This window comes from Phanerochaete carnosa, assembly GCF_000300595.1.
Source record: "Phanerochaete carnosa HHB-10118-sp unplaced genomic scaffold PHACAscaffold_5, whole genome shotgun sequence".
Lineage (NCBI taxonomy): Eukaryota > Fungi > Basidiomycota > Agaricomycetes > Polyporales > Phanerochaetaceae > Phanerochaete > Phanerochaete carnosa.
Window position 1 is genome coordinate 2,562,346 of NW_006767632.1, and position 21,897 is coordinate 2,584,242.

General features: G+C 52.7%; 13 protein-coding genes across 13 annotated transcripts; 6 read left to right on the forward strand and 7 right to left on the reverse strand.

The window, feature by feature from the left end:
- The first annotated feature begins 82 nt into the window (after window positions 1–82).
- On the forward strand, window positions 83–675 carry PHACADRAFT_256680 (uncharacterized protein). Its single transcript, XM_007396051.1, has one exon. The coding sequence runs from the start codon at window positions 95–97 to the stop codon at window positions 401–403; it is 309 nt and encodes a 102-aa protein (XP_007396113.1). The 5' UTR covers window positions 83–94; the 3' UTR covers window positions 404–675.
- Window positions 676–991: 316 nt separating this feature from the next.
- Window positions 992–1,183, forward strand: PHACADRAFT_161846 (uncharacterized protein; the record flags this gene model as incomplete). The annotated part of the gene is made up of 1 exon (XM_007396052.1): window positions 992–1,183. One exon carries the CDS (start codon window positions 992–994, stop codon window positions 1,181–1,183), a length of 192 nt encoding a protein of 63 aa, XP_007396114.1.
- A 161-nt stretch (window positions 1,184–1,344) lies between these two features.
- On the reverse strand, window positions 1,345–2,100 carry PHACADRAFT_195847 (uncharacterized protein; the record flags this gene model as incomplete). Its single annotated transcript, XM_007396053.1, has 5 exons — window positions 1,345–1,387; window positions 1,440–1,513; window positions 1,568–1,801; window positions 1,864–2,019; window positions 2,083–2,100. 5 exons carry the CDS (start codon window positions 2,098–2,100, stop codon window positions 1,345–1,347), a joined length of 525 nt encoding a protein of 174 aa, XP_007396115.1.
- On the reverse strand, window positions 2,065–4,807 carry PHACADRAFT_256683 (uncharacterized protein). The gene is made up of 3 exons (XM_007396054.1): window positions 4,527–4,807; window positions 2,411–4,456; window positions 2,065–2,355 (listed from the first exon to the last, which is right to left on the reverse strand). The coding sequence occupies exons 1-3, from the start codon at window positions 4,687–4,689 to the stop codon at window positions 2,237–2,239; spliced, it is 2,328 nt and encodes a 775-aa protein (XP_007396116.1). The 5' UTR covers window positions 4,690–4,807; the 3' UTR covers window positions 2,065–2,236.
- An 87-nt stretch (window positions 4,808–4,894) lies between these two features.
- On the reverse strand, window positions 4,895–7,587 carry PHACADRAFT_209325 (uncharacterized protein). The gene is made up of 9 exons (XM_007396055.1): window positions 7,222–7,587; window positions 7,020–7,157; window positions 6,739–6,959; window positions 6,419–6,687; window positions 6,310–6,369; window positions 6,088–6,258; window positions 5,963–6,026; window positions 5,843–5,912; window positions 4,895–5,790 (listed from the first exon to the last, which is right to left on the reverse strand). The coding sequence occupies exons 1-9, from the start codon at window positions 7,500–7,502 to the stop codon at window positions 4,998–5,000; spliced, it is 2,067 nt and encodes a 688-aa protein (XP_007396117.1). The 5' UTR covers window positions 7,503–7,587; the 3' UTR covers window positions 4,895–4,997.
- Window positions 7,588–7,647: 60 nt separating this feature from the next.
- On the reverse strand, window positions 7,648–8,723 carry PHACADRAFT_144604 (uncharacterized protein). The gene is made up of 4 exons (XM_007396056.1): window positions 8,401–8,723; window positions 8,260–8,340; window positions 8,078–8,209; window positions 7,648–8,024 (listed from the first exon to the last, which is right to left on the reverse strand). The coding sequence occupies exons 1-4, from the start codon at window positions 8,659–8,661 to the stop codon at window positions 7,770–7,772; spliced, it is 729 nt and encodes a 242-aa protein (XP_007396118.1). The 5' UTR covers window positions 8,662–8,723; the 3' UTR covers window positions 7,648–7,769.
- Window positions 8,724–8,819: 96 nt separating this feature from the next.
- Window positions 8,820–11,649, forward strand: PHACADRAFT_256687 (uncharacterized protein). Its single transcript, XM_007396057.1, has 11 exons — window positions 8,820–8,956; window positions 9,005–9,050; window positions 9,103–9,629; window positions 9,682–9,882; window positions 9,931–10,257; window positions 10,311–10,802; window positions 10,867–10,957; window positions 11,013–11,085; window positions 11,133–11,357; window positions 11,414–11,486; window positions 11,540–11,649. The coding sequence occupies exons 1-6, from the start codon at window positions 8,843–8,845 to the stop codon at window positions 10,347–10,349; spliced, it is 1,254 nt and encodes a 417-aa protein (XP_007396119.1). The 5' UTR covers window positions 8,820–8,842; the 3' UTR covers window positions 10,350–10,802; window positions 10,867–10,957; window positions 11,013–11,085; window positions 11,133–11,357; window positions 11,414–11,486; window positions 11,540–11,649.
- Window positions 11,650–12,017: 368 nt separating this feature from the next.
- On the reverse strand, window positions 12,018–12,281 carry PHACADRAFT_54235 (uncharacterized protein; the record flags this gene model as incomplete). Its single annotated transcript, XM_007395213.1, has 1 exon — window positions 12,018–12,281. A coding segment is annotated over one exon (264 nt), but the record flags the coding sequence as incomplete, so codon positions are not given.
- An 877-nt stretch (window positions 12,282–13,158) lies between these two features.
- On the forward strand, window positions 13,159–13,703 carry PHACADRAFT_184569 (uncharacterized protein; the record flags this gene model as incomplete). Its single annotated transcript, XM_007396058.1, has 2 exons — window positions 13,159–13,444; window positions 13,499–13,703. Coding segments are annotated over exons 1-2 (249 nt in total), but the record flags the coding sequence as incomplete, so codon positions are not given.
- A 2-nt stretch (window positions 13,704–13,705) lies between these two features.
- PHACADRAFT_121702 (uncharacterized protein) lies at window positions 13,706–16,932 on the reverse strand. The gene is made up of 15 exons (XM_007396059.1): window positions 16,873–16,932; window positions 16,733–16,821; window positions 16,637–16,680; window positions 16,519–16,578; window positions 16,446–16,466; window positions 16,335–16,387; window positions 16,145–16,287; window positions 16,066–16,093; window positions 15,663–16,014; window positions 15,475–15,603; window positions 15,297–15,425; window positions 15,184–15,244; window positions 15,025–15,133; window positions 14,865–14,972; window positions 13,706–14,813 (listed from the first exon to the last, which is right to left on the reverse strand). Coding segments are annotated over exons 1-15 (1,437 nt in total). The 5' UTR covers window positions 16,875–16,932; the 3' UTR covers window positions 13,706–14,704.
- Window positions 16,933–17,609: 677 nt separating this feature from the next.
- Window positions 17,610–18,286, forward strand: PHACADRAFT_93850 (uncharacterized protein; the record flags this gene model as incomplete). The annotated part of the gene is made up of 2 exons (XM_007396060.1): window positions 17,610–18,033; window positions 18,084–18,286. 2 exons carry the CDS (start codon window positions 17,610–17,612, stop codon window positions 18,284–18,286), a joined length of 627 nt encoding a protein of 208 aa, XP_007396122.1.
- Window positions 18,285–19,299, reverse strand: PHACADRAFT_256694 (uncharacterized protein). Its single transcript, XM_007396061.1, has 5 exons — window positions 19,282–19,299; window positions 19,116–19,213; window positions 18,998–19,053; window positions 18,743–18,940; window positions 18,285–18,687 (listed from the first exon to the last, which is right to left on the reverse strand). Exons 2-5 carry the CDS (start codon window positions 19,189–19,191, stop codon window positions 18,397–18,399), a joined length of 621 nt encoding a protein of 206 aa, XP_007396123.1. The 5' UTR covers window positions 19,192–19,213; window positions 19,282–19,299; the 3' UTR covers window positions 18,285–18,396.
- A 239-nt stretch (window positions 19,300–19,538) lies between these two features.
- Window positions 19,539–21,656, forward strand: PHACADRAFT_256697 (uncharacterized protein). Its single transcript, XM_007396062.1, has 10 exons — window positions 19,539–19,803; window positions 19,856–20,073; window positions 20,126–20,303; window positions 20,357–20,459; window positions 20,513–20,627; window positions 20,683–20,812; window positions 20,869–21,218; window positions 21,281–21,395; window positions 21,444–21,588; window positions 21,640–21,656. The coding sequence occupies exons 1-9, from the start codon at window positions 19,650–19,652 to the stop codon at window positions 21,524–21,526; spliced, it is 1,446 nt and encodes a 481-aa protein (XP_007396124.1). The 5' UTR covers window positions 19,539–19,649; the 3' UTR covers window positions 21,527–21,588; window positions 21,640–21,656.
- Window positions 21,657–21,897: the final 241 nt, after the last annotated feature.

Sequence of the window (21,897 nt, forward strand, 5' to 3'; positions counted from 1 at the left end):
ACCACATCTACATAATACCATAAGGCGAACTTTGCTCAATCAGAGATATCCGCACCCTCTGTTGTGACGAGACCTCGGCTTTAGGGGTAGCGGCATGTACCGTCCTTCCGTCTTTACAGCTACGATCACCCTTGCCCGGCTACGAGCAAGCTCTTCACTCAAGACGGATAAGGACGCGACTGGAAAAAAGCGTTTTGGTATGGTGATTTCTGTCTCCTGCCATGTCCCTTTCTGCCCTCCTGTACGGCAATATCCGCAGTACACATCTATGTCTTTATCTCTTAGCCTCTCTGGAACCACGCGCATCTCGGAATCGTCAGCGGACCACCCTGTGACGGTCGTCTGCTCTCGACACAAGATGATTTGCCTCTCCGTATCTCTCCCATTGCACACGCTACATTGAATTTTGGTGTTTCTAGGCTCATTATTATGCCACGAGTGGTCAATTGGCCATCTACGCTGCTCCGATTGTCAAATTAGTGCCTGGGTGTCGCCCCTATATTAGAGGAGAGCTGCCGGTACAAGACGAAGTCTGGCCCCCCGGCGCGACCACGCGAAGTAGAGGCGTGTACCGGTTTTCCTCGGTTCCCGATGCGTGTCTCGTATCGTGCTGGCATGCAGCGCGCAAGCTAGCAGCTTGCGTCTCGACACTACGCCCTGTTCGGGCAGTCATTTATGTTCCCGTGGTATAGACGTGTTGCCCTTCCGACTTCGCATTCGTGGGCCTTTTCTCTCCATGGTCATGGTCATGCGTATCGTCTCCGCGGTAAGAGCTTCTATCGCACATTCTGCACGCTGATGGTGGAAAGTGCTGTACATCCAGATGAGCTTATGGTTTACAAAGCGATGATGACAGGCGACGTCGGCGACGTGAGGCTGAGAGATGAGGCCTGAGGTCTAGTCAGTCTCGCTTAGCGGCCGCATGAGTGCTTGATGAGGGGGTGGCCTTGAGTGAACGACAATTTCACTCATCATTTGTATCTATGGGACAATGTGTTTTGTATACAACGGTCAGGTTAGGGTCAAGGCATTGAGGGCTTTGTGCGACTACGTGCCGAAGTCCGGCCAGCTTCAGCATGCAGCTGTGTTAGCCCTTAACGCTGGGAAGGAGGGAGGAGCGGACAGAATGATCAGTTCGTCCGACAAATGCGTGCGTCTCAAGCTGACATTTTGTAGTCGATAGGGGAAGATTCCACTGCTAGTTATCATATGAACATTGTTGCTGCCGCTCTTATATTTCGTCACTGTCATTGCATTTGTTCAGTATCACCTCCGATCGGCGTTATGTCGTTATGTTCTACTACTTGTAGATTCGATAATGAGCATATTATTCGTCGATGATTGTTAGTCTTCCACGACCTTCAATCCGCTCAGGTCTCTGGTACCCCTACAAATATGGTGAACAGCCTGCGGTTTAGGATAAGAGATTGGCGACGTACTGTGCTTGAACACCGATCACATCAACCGCGTCGATGCGAGTCGCGTCGTCTCCACCGTTCGTCTCGACAAATATCTGAATGGAAGAACATCAAAGTCACTAGACCACCTCAATACCGAGGACACGTACGTGCAGGCTATTCACACTCTGGAACCTCACAAAGCGAAGCGGTATGCGCTTTCCCTCCGCAACTTGCTCATCGGTGAGCTCGATAATCTGCGCTGCCTCAGGCTCTCTCGCATCCGTCGCGTCCTCAAAGCCAAGTGTAGGGCGGTTTATGAAGAGCTTGATCCTGCGCGGCCGCTGCTCGGGCTCACCTGCGCTCTTGATAATTAGGGCGCGAATGCGCACGACCTGGTTGAACTGCGTTCCGTGTCAATACCACTAAACAATGCGGAGCGAGGGCAGGGCACAAGAGAACGTACAGGAACATTAAGAATAAGCTGTTCGTCAGCGTCGCTCAGCAGGTAATTGCTTGAGGAGTTGAGCTTCTTGTCCTGGAGGATGCTCTTGAGGGTGTATGGCGCGCCCTCATTTAAGCAGTTGAGCTGTTGGCTGTCGAGAGCCTCGAGCAACGAGCCCTAGACAACATCGGAGGCAGCTCAGACATGGTCGGTCAACATGAGAGTGCACACAGTGCTCACACCGAGCGCTTCTTCCATTACGATAACGAGGTGGAGAGACAAGAGAGAAAACAATGGCAGTGCATAATATATAGCTCAGGAAGCGCTCGGGTATCGACAGCAGCCAATGCGGCGAACACCAACAGACCCTCATCCACGCTCAACACTCTGTCCCCTATGCAATCACACACTCTTCCTTTGCGTCCTGGCGGGTTGGCCGTGCCATTTGTGCACGCTTGTTGCCGTTTCGCTTCATCTCCGTCAAGCGCTGCATCGCGCGACGGTTTCCTTGAGCTGTGGCGTAGCTGTCAGCAACTTGGATCTCAACAAAACGAACAGCGCCACGTACCTGCTGCTCGCATATACCATCGCTTGGCAAATTCAACGTCCTGTTTGACACCAATGCCCACCTCAGCGTAGTAGCCCACCGCATATTCAGCCTTGCTGAGACCCTTATTTGCCGCCCTCCGCGCCCAGAGATACGCCTCAGAGTCACTTTGCTTCAGCACACCGTCGCTGCCAGTGAGGTACCATCCGCTCAGAGCTAGCTCCGCTTCGGAATGACCCTTCTCAGCCGCCTTGGTATACCACGCAATCGATCTTTTCGGATCAACGGGGCAAGTCAGTGCACCATACTCGTAGCACTGTCCGAGCTTGAACTGTGAGTGTGTGTAGCCCAGCTGGCCTGCGCGCGCGTAAAGTTCTTTTGCATACAGCGGGTCGTACGGCACAATGCCTGACTTCGGATTCTCGTACACCAGTGCGAGCTCGTGCAGTGCGTGTGGATTCTCCTCGTCAGCCTGCTCTGCCGCACGCTTCAACCAGCCGATGGCATCGCGCGGGTTCGGCTGCTCGCCAAGTGAACCACGCAGTAGAACGACACCGAGCTTGTACATCGCCGCCGTGTCGCCCAGGGAGGCCGCCTTGCGGTAGAATGCCGCAGCACGACCTGGCTCCCTTCTCGTACCCGCGCCAATCTCGTTACAGACCGCGACACGGTAGCATGCTCCAGCATGATTCTGTTTCGCCGCTTGCAGGTATAAGTGGTACGCCCGTTCGTGATCAACTTGCAGGCCGAGCATACCAGTGCCGTGGCAGTTGGCCAAGAAGAATTGAGCTTCGTCGTATCCGTTGCCCTGCGTAGCGAGCCTCCGGATGACCTTTAGCGATTCCTGAATGAGCGAGTCCCTGTACTTCTTTACCGACCGCTGGTCTTTAGCATCGGCGCCGACCTTCCGCGCTGCATCGATGAGGTACTTTGCATACCGGAAGTGCGCCTCGGTGTCTGGATCATCCTTGATACGCTGGCGGTACTCGTCGATGTACTGTTTCGTATACAGAGGTGCGCTGAGGTCGATTGCCTTTGTTTTCTGGGTGCGCAGAGCCACTGTGTCAAAGGTGCCCGAACGTTCTATAGACGGGCGGGGCGCAATCTCGGGCTCTTCTGAAATGGTCGGCGGCATGGGCGGCGGCTGGCCTCCCATAGATGAGCCTGAGCCAGTCGATGATACGGATGACCCGCGCATAAGGGGTTGTTGGGTAGGGTAGCTCTGTGAAGGAGGATACTGGCCGGGAACTTGGGTAGACACGTAGCCAGAAGACTGGCTGGAGGCCAATGAGATGGAACTGCCGGTGTATTGTGGGTGTTGCATGGGCTGTTGTTGTATCAACGGTGTTGCAGCTGGAGGCGGTCCCATGCCAAGTACGTCTGAGGCAGCGGCGTAAAGTGAATTAGCAGGCTGAGATGACGACTGCATGTAGCCATGTTGTGGATGTCCTTGCTGTGGGTACCCTCGTGGCGCACCATGCGGGTGATAAGCCCCTTCGTCGTAAGAATACGAGCTCGAACGGTTCCCACCATTGGGATCAGCGTGATATACGGAAGCAGTATCGCTGTCCCCCATGCGCTGGCTGTTTACGCTGCGCATCGAGCGAACGGAAGCCGCGTCACTGAACTGATCAGGTTGTCGGCCCTGCGGTATTCGGGAGTATGGGTCGGTAGGTATTTGGCCTGACTGCGCGTATGCTTGTGGACGTGTTTGTGGGTGTGACTGTGTATACGCCTGTGGATGTGTCTGAGGATGTGGTTGACTGGGCCCTAGGCGGTTTGGGGACTGCATGGGATGTGCTTGCAAGGGATACATGGGGCGCACGGACATGGACGTACCCGCACGTGGTACGGGGTCTGCTGCAGCGGCAGGCGGGGGACGAAACGCCATCGCACTCCCACCTCGGGCCACCGGATCGCTGACATAGAGTGCCCTAAAGTTGTCGAGGGCCGCGGTGGCATCATATGGCGGAGGTGGGGGTAAGGGATCGATCTGAAGATCAGGCGGTAGAGGACGCTGCTGTCCCAGATTTGGCACCGAATGGTTCTGTTGCGAGTAGAGGGTAGCTGGCAAAGTAAAAGGTGGCATAGTTTGTCTCGTGGGGTATATACGGCACGATGAACGTGACAAGCTCACCAGTGTTCGGCGCACGAAGCTCCTGCGTCGTATTTCCCTCATCTCTGATATCTATATCGTCCTGGATATAGTACGCTAGCGAGTCTTCCCAGAGATCGCTCGCAGTGCTATCTTGACGTTGTGGATGTCTTGAGTCTTCTCGTAGCGAAGCAGCCTGAGACATGTCCAGCTACAAACTACCGTGCGTGTCGGCTACAAGAGGAGACCTGAATTAAGCAGTATTGCAGAAAGAGAGACTGAGAGTAAAGGAGGGACCTTGGTCGAATCAAGGCAAAAGCTGGTGGTTGTGAGGCGTGCGCATAAGAAGAAAAGTAGCAGGATACCGGCGGGTCGATCACAGTTCGCTGCCATCAGTCGCCGATTGGATGATGCACACGTTGCAACAGCCTCCAACGATGGGAACAAACCCAACCAGCAATACACGATACGGATAAATACTAGCTACAAACAAAATAAACTGCCGTGCAGCGCTCAATGTGCTCCGCCGTTCTCTTCCATCTTCACGTCCTCGGTAGTCGTGTGCCTATTCACGCCCTCGGCTGCAGGGATGCTGCCCGAGACCACAGGTGCAGTTGTGTCCACAACGACGGACGTTTCAGACGCGTTCGCCTTTTCGGCCTTGTCGCCCCAAACCCACTCCTCCAGTATCCTCTCGACTCGCTGCCGTTCCATTCCCTTCGCAGTATGCCGAACTTTTACAACCACGTCCTTCCGCCTGTCCACGATAGCCTCGCCCTCTATCGTCCGATTCACATCGTTCGGCGGGGTCCACATGTCCGTCCATCCCTCGTCGTCAGCCTCCGGCCTCTTTGCGTTCACTGTCTTGCGCTCCTTTTCTGACGGATAAGCAACGATATTATCCCACTTCCGTGGTTTGAAGTGCAGGAACGTTGGAGGTGCCTCTTCAATATCATGCTCTTCCTCAGTCCGCTTTCTCTTCTTGCTCGCTCCATTGCTCCCACTGCCGTTCGCTGCGCCGTTGGCAAGCTTTCGCCTGCTCTTTGAATCCTCGTCACTTGCATAGCCGTTCGCTAGCCTGACGCGCCATCGCAATTCCCTCGCAACTGCAGGGGCATCCTTGATACGGTCACCGGGCACTTCGTCTTTCGCTATCTTCTTCGCAGACTCAGCACCTCGCTCCATCGTTCGCGCCTCTGCGACCAAAAAGTCAGCTAGGGTCTCGATAGACTCCAGCACTCGGGGAGAAAAATCTTCCTTCGCCTTGAGGTCGCGTAGGTACCTCTCTGCAGCGTACCAGCAGAGCCTGGGACGACACATCAGATACCATGTCGGGTGTCACCATAGACAGCACTCACTTGACGAAATGCGGGAAGCGAAACTTCTTGGGAACGTGCGTAACTATCTCAATCTCGCGAACTTTAAGCTCTGTACTCTAGGATTAGAGCAAGCAGAGAAGCCATTGATGGAAGACTTACGAGTGGATATATTGTACGAATGCAGGAAGTTGCCGCCGAAAACCAAGGTATCAACGGGGGTATACTGTCGAAGCACGGGGTATGAGTGATTTTGCGTAGTCCTCGCAGACAGACATCCCACTAACCACAGCGTGGATCCACCCTGTTGGTATAATCATAGTATTGCCCTCATGCAACTCCACTCTGAAGACCTCGTCGCATAAGTCTCCAAGCCAAGAGTGGTTCTGCATTTCGGTGCCTGACCATCGTTCGTAAGCTGCCAAATTTGCAGGAGTAGGGCGAATGAAGTAGAAAACCTATTCAACAGATCAACAGTCGCTAAAATACGTTATTGACGCAGTGCATACCTTCGAGCCGCGCACGATATGGTAATATACTGACGAGCCTGCAAAGTCAATGTGCCAGTCCTGCATTCTGTTTCAGTCAGATGTTTCTCATACAAGTTGTACCACGTACTGTCCAGGCATCCGCTACCCCCATTAAACAGTATAGCTGAACCTTTGGGTACGAATGCCCCCGCCCCTTCTTGATATTTGGCCAGAATTTCTCGACCCAATCGGTCTCCCGCACAAGCCGAGGAGGTAAAACCCTGTCCGCAAGTTCGGTCCCCGATATCTCCAGCGAAATCACGTTGCGAATCTTGTCCCGCTTAGCAGGCTCCGCCTCGTAGTACTCTGCCCATTTGCCCAGGGTCCAACCCGGTACATTCGACTGAGAGGCGACGTCTACATCGCTTCCACTGAGGATCCGGCATGGACATTCGCGAAGATACTCACCTATGACCTCCACCGGTGCACTTGGCCCCAGTATCTCTGCGATCTCGGTAACGGTGATATCCTCTGGCATCTTCATCCCTAAACCATCGGGCTCTTCAATGACGATAGGTTCGCGCATGGCAGACGGATCGTTCTCGAGCCAATCAATTGTGACTTCATTCCCGTGCATGCGCTTGAATGGGTCTGGCTTGATAGTCTTACCCTTCATCATGCGCAGCCATCTATGTAAGCTGTGTTATATTTATGCTCGCGAAAGTGTATATATGGGTTTAGAGACTGACCTGTTAGCATCTTGCTCGACACCGTTGTTCTGCAGCCCAGCATAATCCCTCTGGGCACGCTTCCGAGCAGACTTGCGTGCAGGAGGCTTTGACGTAATTACACGCTTTGGATCTGTGTCGCGACAAGGTTGACAGAACCTGGAAAGAACGTGACATTCGTCACTTTGCCTGTCGTATGAATGTGAGTGCAGACGAAGCGCACCATTTTCCGATTGCCTCCAGATCGCCTTCTCCCACACACCTCCAGTGGAACCACGTCTTACACGCGTCACACCTGACCCAACTCTCCTTGTCCTCTTCGTTCCAATCCTTCAGCGTTTCTTCTTTACAAGCAGGGCACTTGTCCTCGTCCCTATGTTCGGGTTCCGTGTCTGCTGCGCCTTGAGAGTCAGGGGGCGTTGTCTCCGAGTTTTCCTCATTTGTATTCCCCTCCTGGGACTCGTTTATGGCACCTCTACTAGAGCGGCGACGAGTCCTAGCCATAACTTAAGACGCTAAGCGAATATACTGCACAAACTGAGAGGCTGCGCGGGCAATGACCGCGGTACGAGAACAAGTTTCCAGGCGCCGAGAAATGATGGGAGCGTCTGCAGTCAAGCCGATCTCGCGAGATCTCAGATCACAAAGCGGTATTCGTGAAGACCTCTTTTGTTAAACAACATACTCTTTACAGTAGTACACAGCACAGCAGGTGAAAGCAAACAGGACGCAGTACATCAGTCGTGGGGTATACTTCATCTCGCAGGACGCTCAGCCCGGTACTTCAGCTTCAGCAGTCGTCGTGGGCTCCGTCATGAGCTCAGCAGCCGCGTCGGCGTTATTCGCGTTTGACGTAGGCGGAGCACCTCCTCTTCCCCTGCCTCGTCCTCGACCGCCACTACCACGGGCAGTGCCACGGATGCCTATGCTCGCACCCTCACTCGGCGGGACACGCGCTGGTGCGACAGGCACGTCAGGTGCTCGCTTCACGCCAGGCTTGCCTGAGTCCCATTCGCGGCTTTGGATCTGCGAGGAGACGTATCAGTATGACATGCATCGGATTAAGGGCGTATACCTACCTTGTCCAGCTTGCGGCGAGCGTTCTGCTCGCGCGCGCGGTCAATGTTTTCCTGCACCTTTTTGTTCTTAGCAGCCTTGGCACGCTCTGCTTCCTGAGTCTTTCTAAACTCGAGCTCGTCTTGCTCGACATCCTGATGCATCGGTGAACTCGAGGACGAGGCGAGAATTATCTGGGACATACTGCACGGCGCTGCTTGATTCTCTCATTCTGCTCCCGTATGCGGACCATACGCTCTGCGAGCTGTTCATCACTGAGTTTCTCCTGCAGCAATCGACCATCCGTCAACTATACTTGCCGCGACATGCTTAGCCTGAGACACACCCGTTGAGCACCACCGGTTTTGACGCGTTCGGGATTCACATAGGGCTTCTTGCGCGGCTCACGAGGCTTCTTGTCTTCATTTGCATCGGGATCTGTGCTAGCCGGTGGCTGCTCTGCGGAGGGAGAAGTAGCGTCCACGGGAGCGGACGCGCTTGGGTCGTCCTTGGCTACTTCGGGTGCATCGCTAGTGCTGTCGTCGTTTATTTTCAGAGTATTCAGGTCGAGGCCTAGAATGTCGTTCGCTGGTTGTGGTTCTGACATGGTTGTAAGGAAACGAGGAGAGGCGCGGTGGTCGAGAATCTGGCGAGAGCGAGTCCACCATGGGCGCCAAGATGCGGAAGATGAAGTCAGGGTTCGCGCCGCCATCGTATATAAAGTCATCCGGAATCGATGACTTCGCTCCATCCCCCATTCTCATTCCCCGTCGCCGACAGCAATTAGGATGTCCCTCGCCAATAAGCTCTCCATCACCGACCTTAGCCTTAAGGACAAGCGCGTCCTCATCCGTGTCGACTTCAATGTCCCCATGCAAGATGGACAGATCACTAACCCCGCCGTAGGTGCATCTTTTTTGCTGGAAATCGGATATTCACCTCCCTTGTAGCGTATTGTCGCAGCACTCCCAACTATCAAGTATGCTCTCAATAACGGTAGAATATTTTGCGTTTATCGCGCTATCTTCATACTGATAATTGATGGCAGGCGCAAAGGTCGTGACTCTCATGTCGCACTTGGGCCGCCCCGACGGCAAGGTTGTCGAGAAGTACTCCCTCTCACCCGTCGCAAAGGAGCTCGAGACACAGCTGGGCAAGCCCGTCACCTTCGTCAAGGAATCCGTCGGCCCGGAGGTCGAGGCGACCGTAAACGGCGCTGCGCCCGGATCCGTCATTCTACTCGAGAACTTGCGTTTCCACATTGAGGAGGAGGGTTCTGTCAAGGACAAGGCCGGCAATAAGACTAAGGCGGACCCCGCCAAGGTCGAAGAGTTCCGCGCCGGCCTTACCAAGCTCGGCGACGTGTACGTGAATGACGCGTTCGGTACCGCGCACCGCGCGCACTCGTCCATGGTCGGTGTCAAGCTTCCTCAGCGTGCTGCTGGCTTCCTCATGAAGAAGGAGCTCGAGTACTTTGCCAAGGCTCTTGAGCACCCCGAACGTCCCTTCCTCGCGATCCTTGGTGGCGCAAAGGTCTCCGACAAGATTCAGCTCATCGAAAACATGCTTGACAAGGTGCGCATATATGCACCTTAGCATAACAGAGAGCTCATAGTATCGAGCTCAGGTCAACTCGATCATTATCTGTGGTGGTATGGCCTTCACCTTTAAGAAAGTTCTCGAGAACGTCCCCATCGGAACCTCGCTCTTCGACGAGGCCGGCGCGCAGAAGGTCGGTGCTCTCGTCGAGAAGGCGAAGTCCCGCAACATCAAGATTGTCTTCCCCGTCGACTTCGTCACTGCCGATAAGTTTGATAAGGATGCCAACGTACGCTCTTCTCCTTTTATCGACACTTTGTGCTAATTGCTCGCATAGACGGGCACTGCGACTGACGCGGAGGGTATTCCCGAGAATTGGATGGGTCTCGACGCTGGCCCCAAGTCGCGCGCGCTCTTCCACGAGACTGTTCTCGAAGCGAAGACTATTCTCTGGAACGGCCCACCGGGTGTCTTCGAGTTCCCCAAGTTCGCCGAGGGCTCTAAAGCGCTCCTTGATGCGACTATCGAGGCAGCCGCTAATGGCGCGACTGTCATCATTGGTGGAGGCGACACTGCAACCGTTGCCGCACAGTACAAAGCTGAAGATAAGCTCAGCCACGTGTCTACTGGAGGAGGTGCTTCACTTGAACTCCTCGAAGGAAAGGTACTCCCTATTTCTCTGTGATGCAGACAAAGACGCTGACCTTCACCTTTTAGACCCTTCCCGGTGTTGCTGAGCTCAGCGAGAAACAGTGACTAGAAAAAGTAAGGCTGTGACATCCAAGAAAAGGAAATAATATACTGCTGTACAAGTATCGTCAAAGCGTTGTACCGTTAACACTCTAGAAGGATAGAATTGTATTTTGACTCCATTTATGAATTAGGAAAAGATGCGTTGGACAATCACAGCATGTCATAGCTAACACTGACATCTCATCCGAATCGGCCGTAAGCGCATCTCAGGCCTCAAAGCCCGCATGCCCGGGGACGAGCAGATAAGTGTACGCAACATGCTCATAGGAAGTAATGAGACCGGTACTACTTCCCGTCAATTTGCAGCCACATGTTCCAACGTCGCCGTTCTTCGTCGCCGCCTTCGAACACCCAGTTCACTTGCCGGATCTCACGAAACCCTTCCTCAGCTTTGGGTGCTTTATAGCTCGCGCGGAAGCTCGTGAACGCGCTGTACGGCAGCATCTCGCGTTTTGGCTGCCCCGATGTAGATGTATGCGTCAGCACATGCGTAAGACGCGAGCTCGAGAGAGGAACGTACGGCTTTGGAGGCGTCGTCGTCTGGGAGGTTGAACGCGCGGTAGAGGTTGTTGTGCCACGCGAGCTCGAGGGTGCCGTTGAATAAGAAGCATCTACGGGCCATTCTTTGTGAACACGAGTAGCGACATAGAGATGACAGAAACCGACCGTATTGGCACACCTAGCCTCTTCGCTAAATCAGCATAATGCTTCCTCGTTGCCGCGTCCCTGTTTGTGTTGTCTGTTCCTGTCAATCTCATGCCCTGTCGCTCAGAATAAGGACCTTACCTACTACGCAGCTTTTCCCCTTCTTTATGGCCTCTTCTACGGCCTTGACGCATTTCTCGCGCGTGCGCAGATTGTCCTGGTTTACGTGGACGTAGCCTGCGGTAGAGAAGTGTGCGCGGAAGAACGACGTCTTGCCCAGTGCGGGGAAGCCAACAAAAAGTACGACCTCAGGACTTGTATCCGGCGAAGAAAGGATAGGTGTTGAAGTGGGCGTGACATGCGGTACTGGAATTGATGATGGCATGAGCAGATAGGATGAAAGATGAGTGAAGCGGACATACGATCTGTTGGCAGTAAGGACGGGTGAAAGCCTTTGAGTGTGTACTGTACTGGTTTAAGCTTCAGGAAGTACTCCTAATTGAATTCGTTCAATGTTTAGTGTCCAGGTACAGGGGACCAGCGCTCACCTCTGGTGTAGAAAACGGGACACCAATATTTTGTGCCCACTTTCTATCCGTGCCCGCGAAGTCGCCCGCGCGGCCTGCCGCGTCTCCGACAAAGAATGACGCTGACTTGTCTGTAAGGGCGTATAGATGGTCGGCTAAGAACGAAAACATATGAAGGCAACATATACGCACCAATTGCCACATTTTCGTTGGCGAAAATGCGCTCCAGCTCATACCACATGCCTGGCATAGGTTTCCTGAAGCCATCCCGCGCAACCGCGGCAAACAAATGAAAAGCGACTTCTGGCAGCTATAAGATCATAAGCAGAACAATAGATTCGAAATTATGGAAGCCCACAGCAGCGCCGATCAAAGGTACTTTCTTCTTCCACTCCTGGATCGCCGTTGTACCGCGTAATGCCTGGTTTGTCACAATCACGATGGCGTACCTAAAACGCGCATTATTTACGCGCCTTAACGTCAGAAAAACACGGATATACCCTTCCTCGTGCAGTTCTTTCAACTTTTCCGGAACAATAGCACGCCACCACTGAAAATTTGGCGGCGCATCCTTGACTTTCTTCTTTCCAATCGAGGACTCTATGACACAGCCATCCAGATCAAAGGCTGCAACCTTGGATGAGGCTTTTGGCGACTGATTGACTCCATGTAGGCACGTTTTAGCAGGCCCAAGGGCAAGCTCTGTCCAGCGAAATGTTTGTGCCTGGGTAGACTCAGCTGTCTTGCCCCGGGTAAAGATCGGCGCGACTATTAGGAGGATGAGTACAAGTTGACATAACTATGTGATGCAGTGCATACGCTTTGGCTCTTTCTGAGGCTTGTCCACTCCTGCGGCGTCCAGGTGTTCTGCCTTTCGTTTTCTCGGATTGAGGAGAGCTGAGACGCGAGGGAGGTCAAGAAAAACAAGGAAATAGATAACGACCGACTGGACCTTTGCACGACTGAGATGAGGACATTGTTGCGACAAAGCAACGGTGGTGTAAGGCCGTGAAGCAGCGAAGACGATGAGCGAGCGGTGTGGTAGTGGCGGAAATGGAGTTTCCGTTCGTCCGGGCCAAATGCAGGCGCCACAAAGCCATTCACAGGCGTCTGTAGTTTGATTGCCGGGATGTCGGTGATTTAACTGAGGGCAATGAGAGGAATCAGAGGATAATCTCGAGTTGGCTTAGAACAGACAGTAAGAGGTGTGCTCGGCCACGACGATTGTTACCGGCCGTTTCGGTGAAATTGGCCCGTTGATAATGAAGTAATCACCCTAGCAACGCTTACTGGTGAAGAATCCTCGGTTGACTTCCGGTGACGATGCTCCGCATCCATCATCTGGGGTCTGTTTTGGAGTCACCGCTCTCTTATTTCTGTTACCGCCTTTTGCGCAAGGGATCTCATGTTCGACTTTTCACTCTCCTTGGTTCTACGCTCTGCGCATGATCTATGCCGTCCCACTCCCGGCAGCACTCCCTCACCTCGCCATTCCTTGAAGGCACGCCGCTCACGTCATGGCGCACAAAGGCTGGATTGCACCGTCGCTCAACGTTCCTGAAGCGCGTCGCACTCTTCACAATCGTTTCTGTGCTTGCCGTGCCAATGTGGATGATTAGCTCTCACCACACGGAAGGTGTCAACCAAGCTCAAGAAGCTGCGCAGAGGTTACTAGTGCCTCAGGCTCCTCCTGCGGCACACGCACAGAACTGGCCTCTTGGAGGACATAAGCATCCCGTCCCGAGGCCTCAAGCGCCTCCTGGCAACGAGGCTGACGCTTCCATCGTCGCCCTCGCTCCCATTGTCCACGATGATTCAGGAGTCGCTCAAGAAGCAGCGCAAAAACAGCCAGACGAAGATCCTGTCACCTTTTCTCTTCTCATGTGGTCGGAAGCTTCTGCGAGTGAAGGCGTGATTTTAATCAAGGTATTCCTTTGCTTATGTCCTTTATCTGCTTTCCTGTGGCTTAATACAGCGCAGTCCATCCTTATGTACGCGTCGGGGCCGATACATATTCATGTTATCTGCGACGAAGCTGCGCAGAAATATCTTGAGAAGCGCTTGGCCCTAGTCACACGACCAAGATACAATATTTTGATTCGCTTCTACCGGCCGTCCTGGCAGGCCATGGCCGACCGCGTTGAGCGCGAGGGTTCCATCTCAACGATCCACTCTGCCGGCATCGGTAGGTATTCAATTCTGTCTCCTAACTCATACTGAATTCCTCGACAGTCGGCCTCATGAAGCTCTTCATTCATGAGATTCTGCCACCTAGCGTAAAAAAGAGTGTCTTCGTCGACACCGACGCCTTCTTCATCAGCGACCCGCGCCTCCTCTGGATACAGTTCCGCACCTGGCGCCCCGAGACCGCTATCAGCATGCCAAGTCACCCTGAGCAGCACTCAGACACCTGGCTCGACGCGAACAAGATCTGCTCGTGCGTCATGCTCCTCGACCTCGAGAAGCTCCGCACTCTGCGCCTCATGGACTCGTCTGCCTACCGTAGTGCACGCGACGGGCCGAGCGCTCTCAGTCCGCCTGCGTTCGAGGCGCTCTTTGGTACTCCGGACGAGAGAACGGGCAAGTATCGCGACGTCTGGCTCGGCGACCAGAGCTACTGGTGGGCGATCGTCAAGGCGCGCCCGGACATCTACGAGCACTTGAGCTACGACTGGGAGGTCTCAAGCTGCCTCGTCGACATGTACATCACTGGCCTTGGCGACGCTGACGCGACCGAGAAGGAACAGACACGCACGCAGACAGACCGTATCAAGGACACACCACATGCCGGGCAGGCGGTTGTGCCTCGCCTTTTGCACTTGTGAGTCTATTTCGGACCATCCAGGTGTGCCGAAGCGCTTATGACAATGCAGTAATTGCTTAGCTGCAGACAGCTATTACGAGTGGGACGGCTGGAACGACCCAGAAGAGAGCTTGAATAAACGCTGGGGCGCAGCTCTGCGTTATCATACGGGTTATAAGTGGACCTGGTTGAACCAGTCCCCAACAAACGAGACCTCACTCACCATAGAAACCATCTACGACGTCCAGTTCGCTGACTTGGCATACATTTCAACGCAAAATTAGCTTTTCGTTACCAGATCTATCTGTATTGCCAGTGCATAATTCAGTTGTTATACCACACATTTGGAGTCTCTGTATGATATCAAGTGAGATATCTGCATTTTAGTTCTCTCCGTAGTATTCGCGTGTGATGCCGACGAGAGCTGGTTGCTGAGTCTGGGCACCGGGCTTGGGGCGATGGGTGTCTACAGCGCCGATCGGAAGGGTGTATCTACAACGATATGAACATACCAAGGAAAAGATAAAGCAACAAGCTGCCTACCTCTCTTCATCACAACCATACGCCTTCGGTGTCAGCTTGATGACGGTATGCAGAGGAATCTTGATGTACGGCAAGTCCGCATGCGGCAGATTGTGGAAGTACGCGTATCTGAGACACACTAAGCAAGGAAGATTGATAACATGTAAAAAGAGAAACACACAAGCATCGCAGGATTGCTTGATGCCCAATGATCAAGATATTCTCTTGTCGCTCCAGCTCCATGATGACGGGTTCGAGTCGGACAACGACATCCCGGTATGATTCACCACCTGGCAGCGGTTAATACCGTCACGCAGTACTATACATTGAGTCTCATTACCTCTGTACCGGTAATTAAATTTATCCTGGTCACGATTAGCAAAGTCCTCGGGGTATGCTTGCTATAGATTGTATCAGGAAGCTCAACCCCGTATGAATCTCGTTGAACCTTACCTCGATCTCCTCATACGTCATACCATCGCATACGCCTGCATCTAGCTCATCGAGCGACTTCCATGTAAGTTTGTTATAAGGGAGATACTGCGCTGTCTGGATCGTTCGTTGCAGCGTAGACGTCCAGACCTACTTGCCAGTATCAGCCCAGGTTCTCGCTCCCGCGAGGCTCACTTACGGTGAGAGGAGCATCACCAATGTTGTCGGTGATTAGGGCAGGCAACGCACGAGCGTATTTCAACCCGCGTTCCGACAATGGCGAATCGCCTCCAATCTTGCCCTCGACATTGAACTGGCTCTCCCCGTGCTACAAAAGAGACGTTGTTATAAGCTTTGGCACAACCCATGTCATGCCGACCGTCTCACCCGCGAGAAAAATATGCTCCTTGGCTTCAGATGCAAGTTCATCAAGTAGAACGCAATTCGACTCTGGAGGTATCCATGGATATGGCTGAGAGTGACTTGGTCTCCAACATTGCGGATGCGCAGGTGCGACAAGTGCGACTCTGTAATTGTCTCGTACACAGCCTCGTACTCCTTGATCCGTCGTAGAAAATCACGTCGCGCGTCTTCCGGGGATGTGTCCTTGTAGTCGGGGTCGCCTGAGCTCACCTTGAGTGCGACATTCGCTGCGATGACTGCGGGGTCGTCACAGACAGACTCAAGAAAGATAACGACGATGCCCTTCTCTTTCGCGACACGCTGCTCAATCTTGGCACTAGCATAGAATCAGCGGCATTTCTTCATGCGAATAAATAAGGTGCCTTACCGACGGCTAAGTGTGCTGTTAGTGGCATCTAAGCACCATGTCAGGATAATCTTGTGTGTAGCCTTAATTGAATATGTACCATGAATGCCGACATTGCCTCCTTGCTTCAGCCACTGGATCAACATTTCAAGACTGTCCTCAGCGAGCTGATCACGCAGCTTCGTGGCCTCCGCATTATTGTGGCTGAAATATTGGGCGGTATGGTCCTCCTTCTGGCCGCCCCTGGAGAGCGTTCAAGATGAGCATGGTAGGTTAAGAAAATTACACACTGTAAAGCTTTCTGGCGCGCACGTGAGCGGCGTAGTTGCCCCACATTGAAAACCTGCAGGCATCCTATACTTTACAAGAATATTCGCAAGATGAGCGTCTGTATAACATACCTTGACGTCGTATTCCAGCCACTAAGAGGACGTCAAAACTTCTCAAGATCCTACACTAGGCTATTAGCCGTACCTTGAGGTAGCGCATCAGCTTGTTGCTGAGATATGACTTCCCCCGCGCAGGCAGGCCGACCTGGAGCGACAGGAGAAACACTTGTTGGCGGAGACGTCACCATAATCTGCTCACATACCATCGCAAGAACAATCTTTGCTTCAGAGTAATCGGGCTTCGCAACTAAATGACAAGTTCTTTGAGTATGTTCCAGGTATATCAACGCGAATCTCACCTTTGTTACCGATGCCTACTACAGAACGAGGAGTCGCAGCTTGTGACGGGTTCCTGCTCATCGCGGTCGACTGGTCGAACTGTTTCAGCCTAGGAACATGGAATCAACATTGCCCGCGATTAGATCAAGAGCCTTCTGACATAGGTCCACCAGCTCCGAACGCTGCAGGGGGCTGTAAATGGCCTCCGTCAGGCTGTATCTGAATATCCTCTAGCGCATGCTCGACGCGGGCCAAATCTTGGTTTGTCAATGTCGGTAATCTGAATTTATTTGAAGGCGTGTGAACAGCGGACATCGTGGAAGAAAGAGCGAGGGGCGAGTGTGGGGGGATAGCAGTGAAGGGAGTGTAGCCGAGCCAGGACCAGAATCGGATACGGGACAGGTCTGATCCGCGCGGATCGAGAGCAAAAGTCAACACAGCTCTCGTCACCGGTCGCCATCCACACGGGGCTAATTTTATACTATTTTGCGCGGATAGAGGTGCAAAAGCACATTCAGTTTGTTTCATAAATACACTTAAGCTATTCCCCATGGGGATGTTATCGTTTTAGTGGTACAAAAAGATACGCTGCTTTTACACCTTTTGAGGTATTACAAGAGTCAAAATATCCTTAGGGCGAAATCATCATCATTTCTTTCTCCATGTGTATTACTCTATATATGGATAGCCCAGCGGTAGTTGCACCTCTTTTTGCTGCGAGCTGACCAACTTTTTACAACAAGATTGACTAAAAAAGGCGACTTTATTTTACTCTTATTTTCAAATTTTACCTATCATATATTTTCACCGGAAAGTGTTCAGGCTTTTTAGCTTCTTTTCTTACGGTCATTTTCGTACCTCTGTCAGCTAAAAATATTTACTAATTAGCCCCGTGCCATGACCTCCATTGAGGACACAGCCAGCATCGCGTCTTCCGTCGACAGCAATGTAGGCTTCCACTTCACACACAATACCAGACTTGTGTGGCGTCGCCCGTCCGGTTGCCACGCATTATACGTCGAGTATATTCTTCCGCCAGGCATATTCGCCGACCCCTATGAGCTCGACTTGCGCGCAGATAGCTACACTTACTCTATCGATACTCAACCCGACCTCGAGCGGCCTGTGTCCGCTGTTGAATATCGCAGCACTCTGCTGCGTCTCGACGTCAAGCTGCCTTCTGACGCGGAGGGCGTGATTCAGGTTGCGCTCCCCTTGCACGGCCGATATGGCCTTCCGTCAAGTGCACCTCTGGAGGAGGCATACGCTGTTGCATATGTGTCGTCACCTGACGCATTTTGGCAATGCAGAGAGGGGCAGGGTGCGTCTCAACATGCTCCGGTCATCTCTCAACTGACACCTTTCGCGCAGATATATATGCGATACCACTGACGACTATGCCGCCGGCCCAAGACATCCCGCTGCTGATTCCTGTCGCTATATCAGATGATCTTGCCCTCGTCGAGGCTGGCACCGTACTATCCGTCCTCGCCGTGTTCTGCTATGCGGCGTACATCTTCAGCAAAGTCCATAATCGCTTCACAGTCCGTTTACATCAGAGCAAAAGAGAATGAGACGCTGTGAATACAGTCCTAGAAAGCAATTGTCTACCATGCGAAGATAGATTATACATGATATACAGAGAGAAGAGTTCGAAAGATACCACCTAGGCACTCCGCGTTCGTCAAGTAATGACACATCCTCTGCGTTTCACCATTTTCCCCCATCGACCTCGCATGCTCTCCTTCAGGGCAAGCGCAAATACGTCCTGCACACCTGTTCCTTGCTTGGCGGAGCATTCGATATACTTGGCTCCGATGTCATGAGCGACCGTGGCACCTTGCTCTGCTGTTATTGGTGTTTGGCCCTGTGCACTTAGCATCCGTTTTGTCTGCTCATCGCGCCGCAAATCAGTCTTGGTGCCGACAAGGATCAATGGTGTACCTTCGCAGAAGTGTGCTACTTCTGGGTACCACTGGGTGACTGAGTGAGATTTCATGGCGATTAGCTATGAAGACACTAGCACTCACTTTGTCTTGCACATTCGCTAGGCTGACGGGGAAGTCAATAGAAAAGACTATGAGGATGACATCGGATTCGGGATAGCTGAGGGGGCGTAATCGATCGTATTCCTCCTGACCAGCGGTATCCCATAAAGCAAGTTCAACAAGTTTGCCTTCGTAATTAACTTGCGTCACATAGTTCTCGAAAACTGTCGGGACATAAGCCTGAGAGTCCTCGTTGATATAGGTATGTTCGAAATCAAGAGATGGTGCCAGTCGTACCTCGGGAAATCGGTTCTCCGCGTATACGATGAGCAAACAAGTCTTGCCACAGCCGCCTTGTGATTCGCGGGGGTTTGTGAACTAGGCAAAGAGGTCAACCAAATAATGCCCTGCGCACCGTCGCCGACGACAACCAGCTTCTTCTTGACATCGGGTCTCCGTGAGGACGAAGCTGGATACGTGGAGGTATCCATGGCAGAGTGCGATGAGAAGCGTCTGAGGTGACCATGCATGGCGTGGGGTCAGTCTCTGGAGATGGAACAAGAGGGACGGAGGTCACTGACTGCAAAAGAGGGGCGAAAGACGCGTGCTGAACGTCTTTAGCAGACAAAGGGCCGGTGGAACAAGGTAACGATACACGCTCACCCACCACGCGGGGAACGAACCACGGACATCACGTGAATATCATCCACCCGAGGGCGTCTCTCAATCGAGATTGGGATTCGCGCGGCTCTCACTGTGACCTGCCCAAAATGCGTCGCCCTTCGCCAATACCGGTTCTGTGCCCGGACGACATACACCACACAGGCTACTTCTATGGCTGGACATGCCCTATTGTAGCTGTCTGTGGCGCCCTCGATGTCGACACCGTGAGTCCCCCGCCGTCGCTGCCGCCCACCCTGTCATCAGGGTGAAATGACAATTTACGGCTATGCAGGCGGACCACGCTCGGGACCTCCTAGAACTACTTATCGCACAGTCTGAGGTGGCTGCTCCGAACGAGTTGTTCGGCGCTCTCCCCGTGATCCTGGGCCGTTGTACGGTTGCAAAACGACATTCTAAGCTGAGCTTTTTTGATGCTGCCTGCAAGTGTCCTGCGTCTGGGCAAACTGTGCTACCTGATAAGCGTCTTAATAGATAATGCACATCGACTCGTCTTCTACACGAGACCCGACCTCCGTCGCATGCAGATCTACACCCTCCACGCTCAGCTGCAGCTATTCAAACTCTCAGCCAGCCTTTCGCCGCGGCAAGGATCCCCTTGCAAGACATGTCCAGGTGCCTTATTCTGTTTGGACCCAACTCACTTATCCATTCCGTCGACATTGATCCAGAGACCCGAGACTATTCACCAGGTATGACAGCGTGGCCCTCGTCAACGGCGCAGCTCACTGCATGTCGCTCTAGCTTAACTACGGGCAATTACTCACCCGAAGTCCGCGTTGTGCTAACGGTCCGCGGCATATCCTACTGCCATCAGCCCACCTTCGTCGATTTTGGGAACTGGCATCAATGGTTGTATCGACATGTGGCAAATATCAACCACCATGTATCCTCTCAGTGGTTTGGCATTGTTCAGTCCTCCGTGAGAAAGAGGTTGTCATGTTGTGCTTGCGGTATCTGACCAATGTCGTCTAGTCAGCCAAGTATCAACGCGTTTTCTACAGGTCATATCGCTGCCCGCGGACTACCCCCAGCTGACGCCCGTTATCACAACCGCTTTGATTTCACAATACGTTATGTACGTGTCACAGGCCCTAATATCAATACAGCACATTTGAAAACCGTTACTAGGTTTTACAACTGCATCTGGCTCATACTCAACGATATCATCATTGGCTGGGCCCTTGGCACCATTATATGCGAGCACGCCACATCGATTGCTAGTGTGCTCGAAGAGCGAATAAGGGTGCAGGACGCTACGCTATATATACGACGCGTGGACTTACTTCTGACCTTGCCAGACACTCCTAATCGGCGATCTTCAATGGGCGCTGCTGTGGTTGAATAACTGGCCTGCAGGATTGAAACTCAATGGTGAACTCAGCCAGTTTTATTGTCACCTCCTTCTTGCTGCAGTCACAGGGTGGAATAGTAAGTGTCACCGTTACTATGCGCTAGCTACTGCCAGCAATCTCATAGTCACATAGGGCTACTCCAGACACTCCTCCTGCCGTACCTTCCACAGCTCATATACTTTGCCGGGGCAGTCGGTAGCTGTGGCATCACCCTCACGGTCTCAATCTGCTCTGATCTTCTCGTTTTAACAACTGCACATGTACATCTATGCTACCACATCTCACGCTTTGTTTACCAACAGCAACTCAATATTGTGAGCTCGCTTTGGAACCTCTCTCGCGGGAAGCGGTACAACGTCCTACGCCACCGCGTCGATTCGTGGAGCTATGACCTAGACCAGCTGCTCTTCGGAACTATCCTGTTCACATTGACTGCATTCATTTCCCCTACGACCTTCACATACTATGCTTTATTCGCGACGGTAAGTGCGCGCAACATATATGGGTGTCTGACCCGTACTTACGGTGCCCCTTCATCCAATAGTTACAACTGGTGACCTCCCTGATCCTTGCTCTACTCAACGCTGTGCTCGTGCTGGTGAACCAGTTCCCACTCTTTGCTCTACTTCTGCGGATCAAGGACCCGCAAAGGCTACCTGGTAAGTATGGAACAGCTTCGGATGGTCACTTAGGTTGACGCGCAGCAGGTGGTATTGTACTCACGCTGGGCGAGGATGGCTCGTCGCTGCGCATAGAGGTTCGTCTACATCTATTTGTTCATCATTTCTGAAGTTCCCTACGGAGAGGGACAGAATCAGACATTACCTATATCAACAATATTCGTCCATTACCGTGCGCACATTATCTGATCTTAGCTCTCCTCGCCGCTGACCTCTCGAATAGAGACCTTCTGGTCCTCATTCGTCAGCACGCACCATCCAGCGCATCTCTTGAGCAGCATATTACGAGCCAGGACGATTGTCGGAGTGACCCCTCGCTCGTGATACACCTGAGCTGATCTGGGAAGACATGTTACGAGTACTGTACGTGAACGTTCCAGTATATGACTAGACGTGGCCGAGTACAGACAATTGTTGGGGTATGTATTAACGGTTGTGCAGTAGGGTATAACGGCGAGAATGTAATATTGAAGAGATCCAG

Excerpts from the sequence above, each read along its gene's own strand:
- PHACADRAFT_256697 (XM_007396062.1), top strand. The coding sequence starts at position 19,650 with ATGCAGGCGGACCACGCTCGGGACCTCCTAGAACTACTTATCGCACAG. Across the intron at positions 20,813-20,868 it reads TGCAGTCACAGGGTGGAATA|GGCTACTCCAGACACTCCTC; the intron begins GTAAGTGTCACC and ends ATAGTCACATAG. Across the intron at positions 21,219-21,280 it reads ACTATGCTTTATTCGCGACG|TTACAACTGGTGACCTCCCT; the intron begins GTAAGTGCGCGC and ends TTCATCCAATAG.
- PHACADRAFT_256683 (XM_007396054.1), bottom strand. The coding sequence starts at position 4,689 with ATGTCTCAGGCTGCTTCGCTACGAGAAGACTCAAGACATCCACAACGT. Across the intron at positions 4,457-4,526 it reads GCTTCGTGCGCCGAACACTG|CTACCCTCTACTCGCAACAG; the intron begins GTGAGCTTGTCA and ends TTACTTTGCCAG. Across the intron at positions 2,356-2,410 it reads ATGGTATATGCGAGCAGCAG|CTCAAGGAAACCGTCGCGCG; the intron begins GTACGTGGCGCT and ends GCTACGCCACAG.
- PHACADRAFT_256694 (XM_007396061.1), bottom strand. The coding sequence starts at position 19,191 with ATGGATACCTCCACGTATCCAGCTTCGTCCTCACGGAGACCCGATGTC. Across the intron at positions 19,054-19,115 it reads GCTGGTTGTCGTCGGCGACG|GCGGCTGTGGCAAGACTTGT; the intron begins GTGCGCAGGGCA and ends GCGAATCACAAG. Across the intron at positions 18,688-18,742 it reads TAGCGAATGTGCAAGACAAA|TGGTACCCAGAAGTAGCACA; the intron begins GTGAGTGCTAGT and ends TCAGTCACCCAG.
- PHACADRAFT_209325 (XM_007396055.1), bottom strand. The coding sequence starts at position 7,502 with ATGGCTAGGACTCGTCGCCGCTCTAGTAGAGGTGCCATAAACGAGTCC. Across the intron at positions 6,370-6,418 it reads GGGTAGCGGATGCCTGGACA|GACTGGCACATTGACTTTGC; the intron begins GTACGTGGTACA and ends AACAGAATGCAG. Across the intron at positions 6,027-6,087 it reads CAGGGTGGATCCACGCTGTG|TATACCCCCGTTGATACCTT; the intron begins GTTAGTGGGATG and ends GTGCTTCGACAG.
- PHACADRAFT_256687 (XM_007396057.1), top strand. The coding sequence starts at position 8,843 with ATGTCCCTCGCCAATAAGCTCTCCATCACCGACCTTAGCCTTAAGGAC. Across the intron at positions 8,957-9,004 it reads GACAGATCACTAACCCCGCC|CGTATTGTCGCAGCACTCCC; the intron begins GTAGGTGCATCT and ends CCTCCCTTGTAG. Across the intron at positions 10,258-10,310 it reads TTGAACTCCTCGAAGGAAAG|ACCCTTCCCGGTGTTGCTGA; the intron begins GTACTCCCTATT and ends TTCACCTTTTAG.
- PHACADRAFT_121702 (XM_007396059.1), bottom strand. Across the intron at positions 16,388-16,445 it reads GGCTGGAATACGACGTCAAG|GTTTTCAATGTGGGGCAACT; the intron begins GTATGTTATACA and ends GGATGCCTGCAG. Across the intron at positions 16,015-16,065 it reads AACAGCACACTTAGCCGTCG|TGCCAAGATTGAGCAGCGTG; the intron begins GTAAGGCACCTT and ends ATTCTATGCTAG.
- PHACADRAFT_256680 (XM_007396051.1), top strand. The coding sequence starts at position 95 with ATGTACCGTCCTTCCGTCTTTACAGCTACGATCACCCTTGCCCGGCTA.
- PHACADRAFT_144604 (XM_007396056.1), bottom strand. The coding sequence starts at position 8,661 with ATGTCAGAACCACAACCAGCGAACGACATTCTAGGCCTCGACCTGAAT. Across the intron at positions 8,341-8,400 it reads AAACCGGTGGTGCTCAACGG|GAGAAACTCAGTGATGAACA; the intron begins GTGTGTCTCAGG and ends CGATTGCTGCAG. Across the intron at positions 8,025-8,077 it reads CTCGCCGCAAGCTGGACAAG|ATCCAAAGCCGCGAATGGGA; the intron begins GTAGGTATACGC and ends GTCTCCTCGCAG.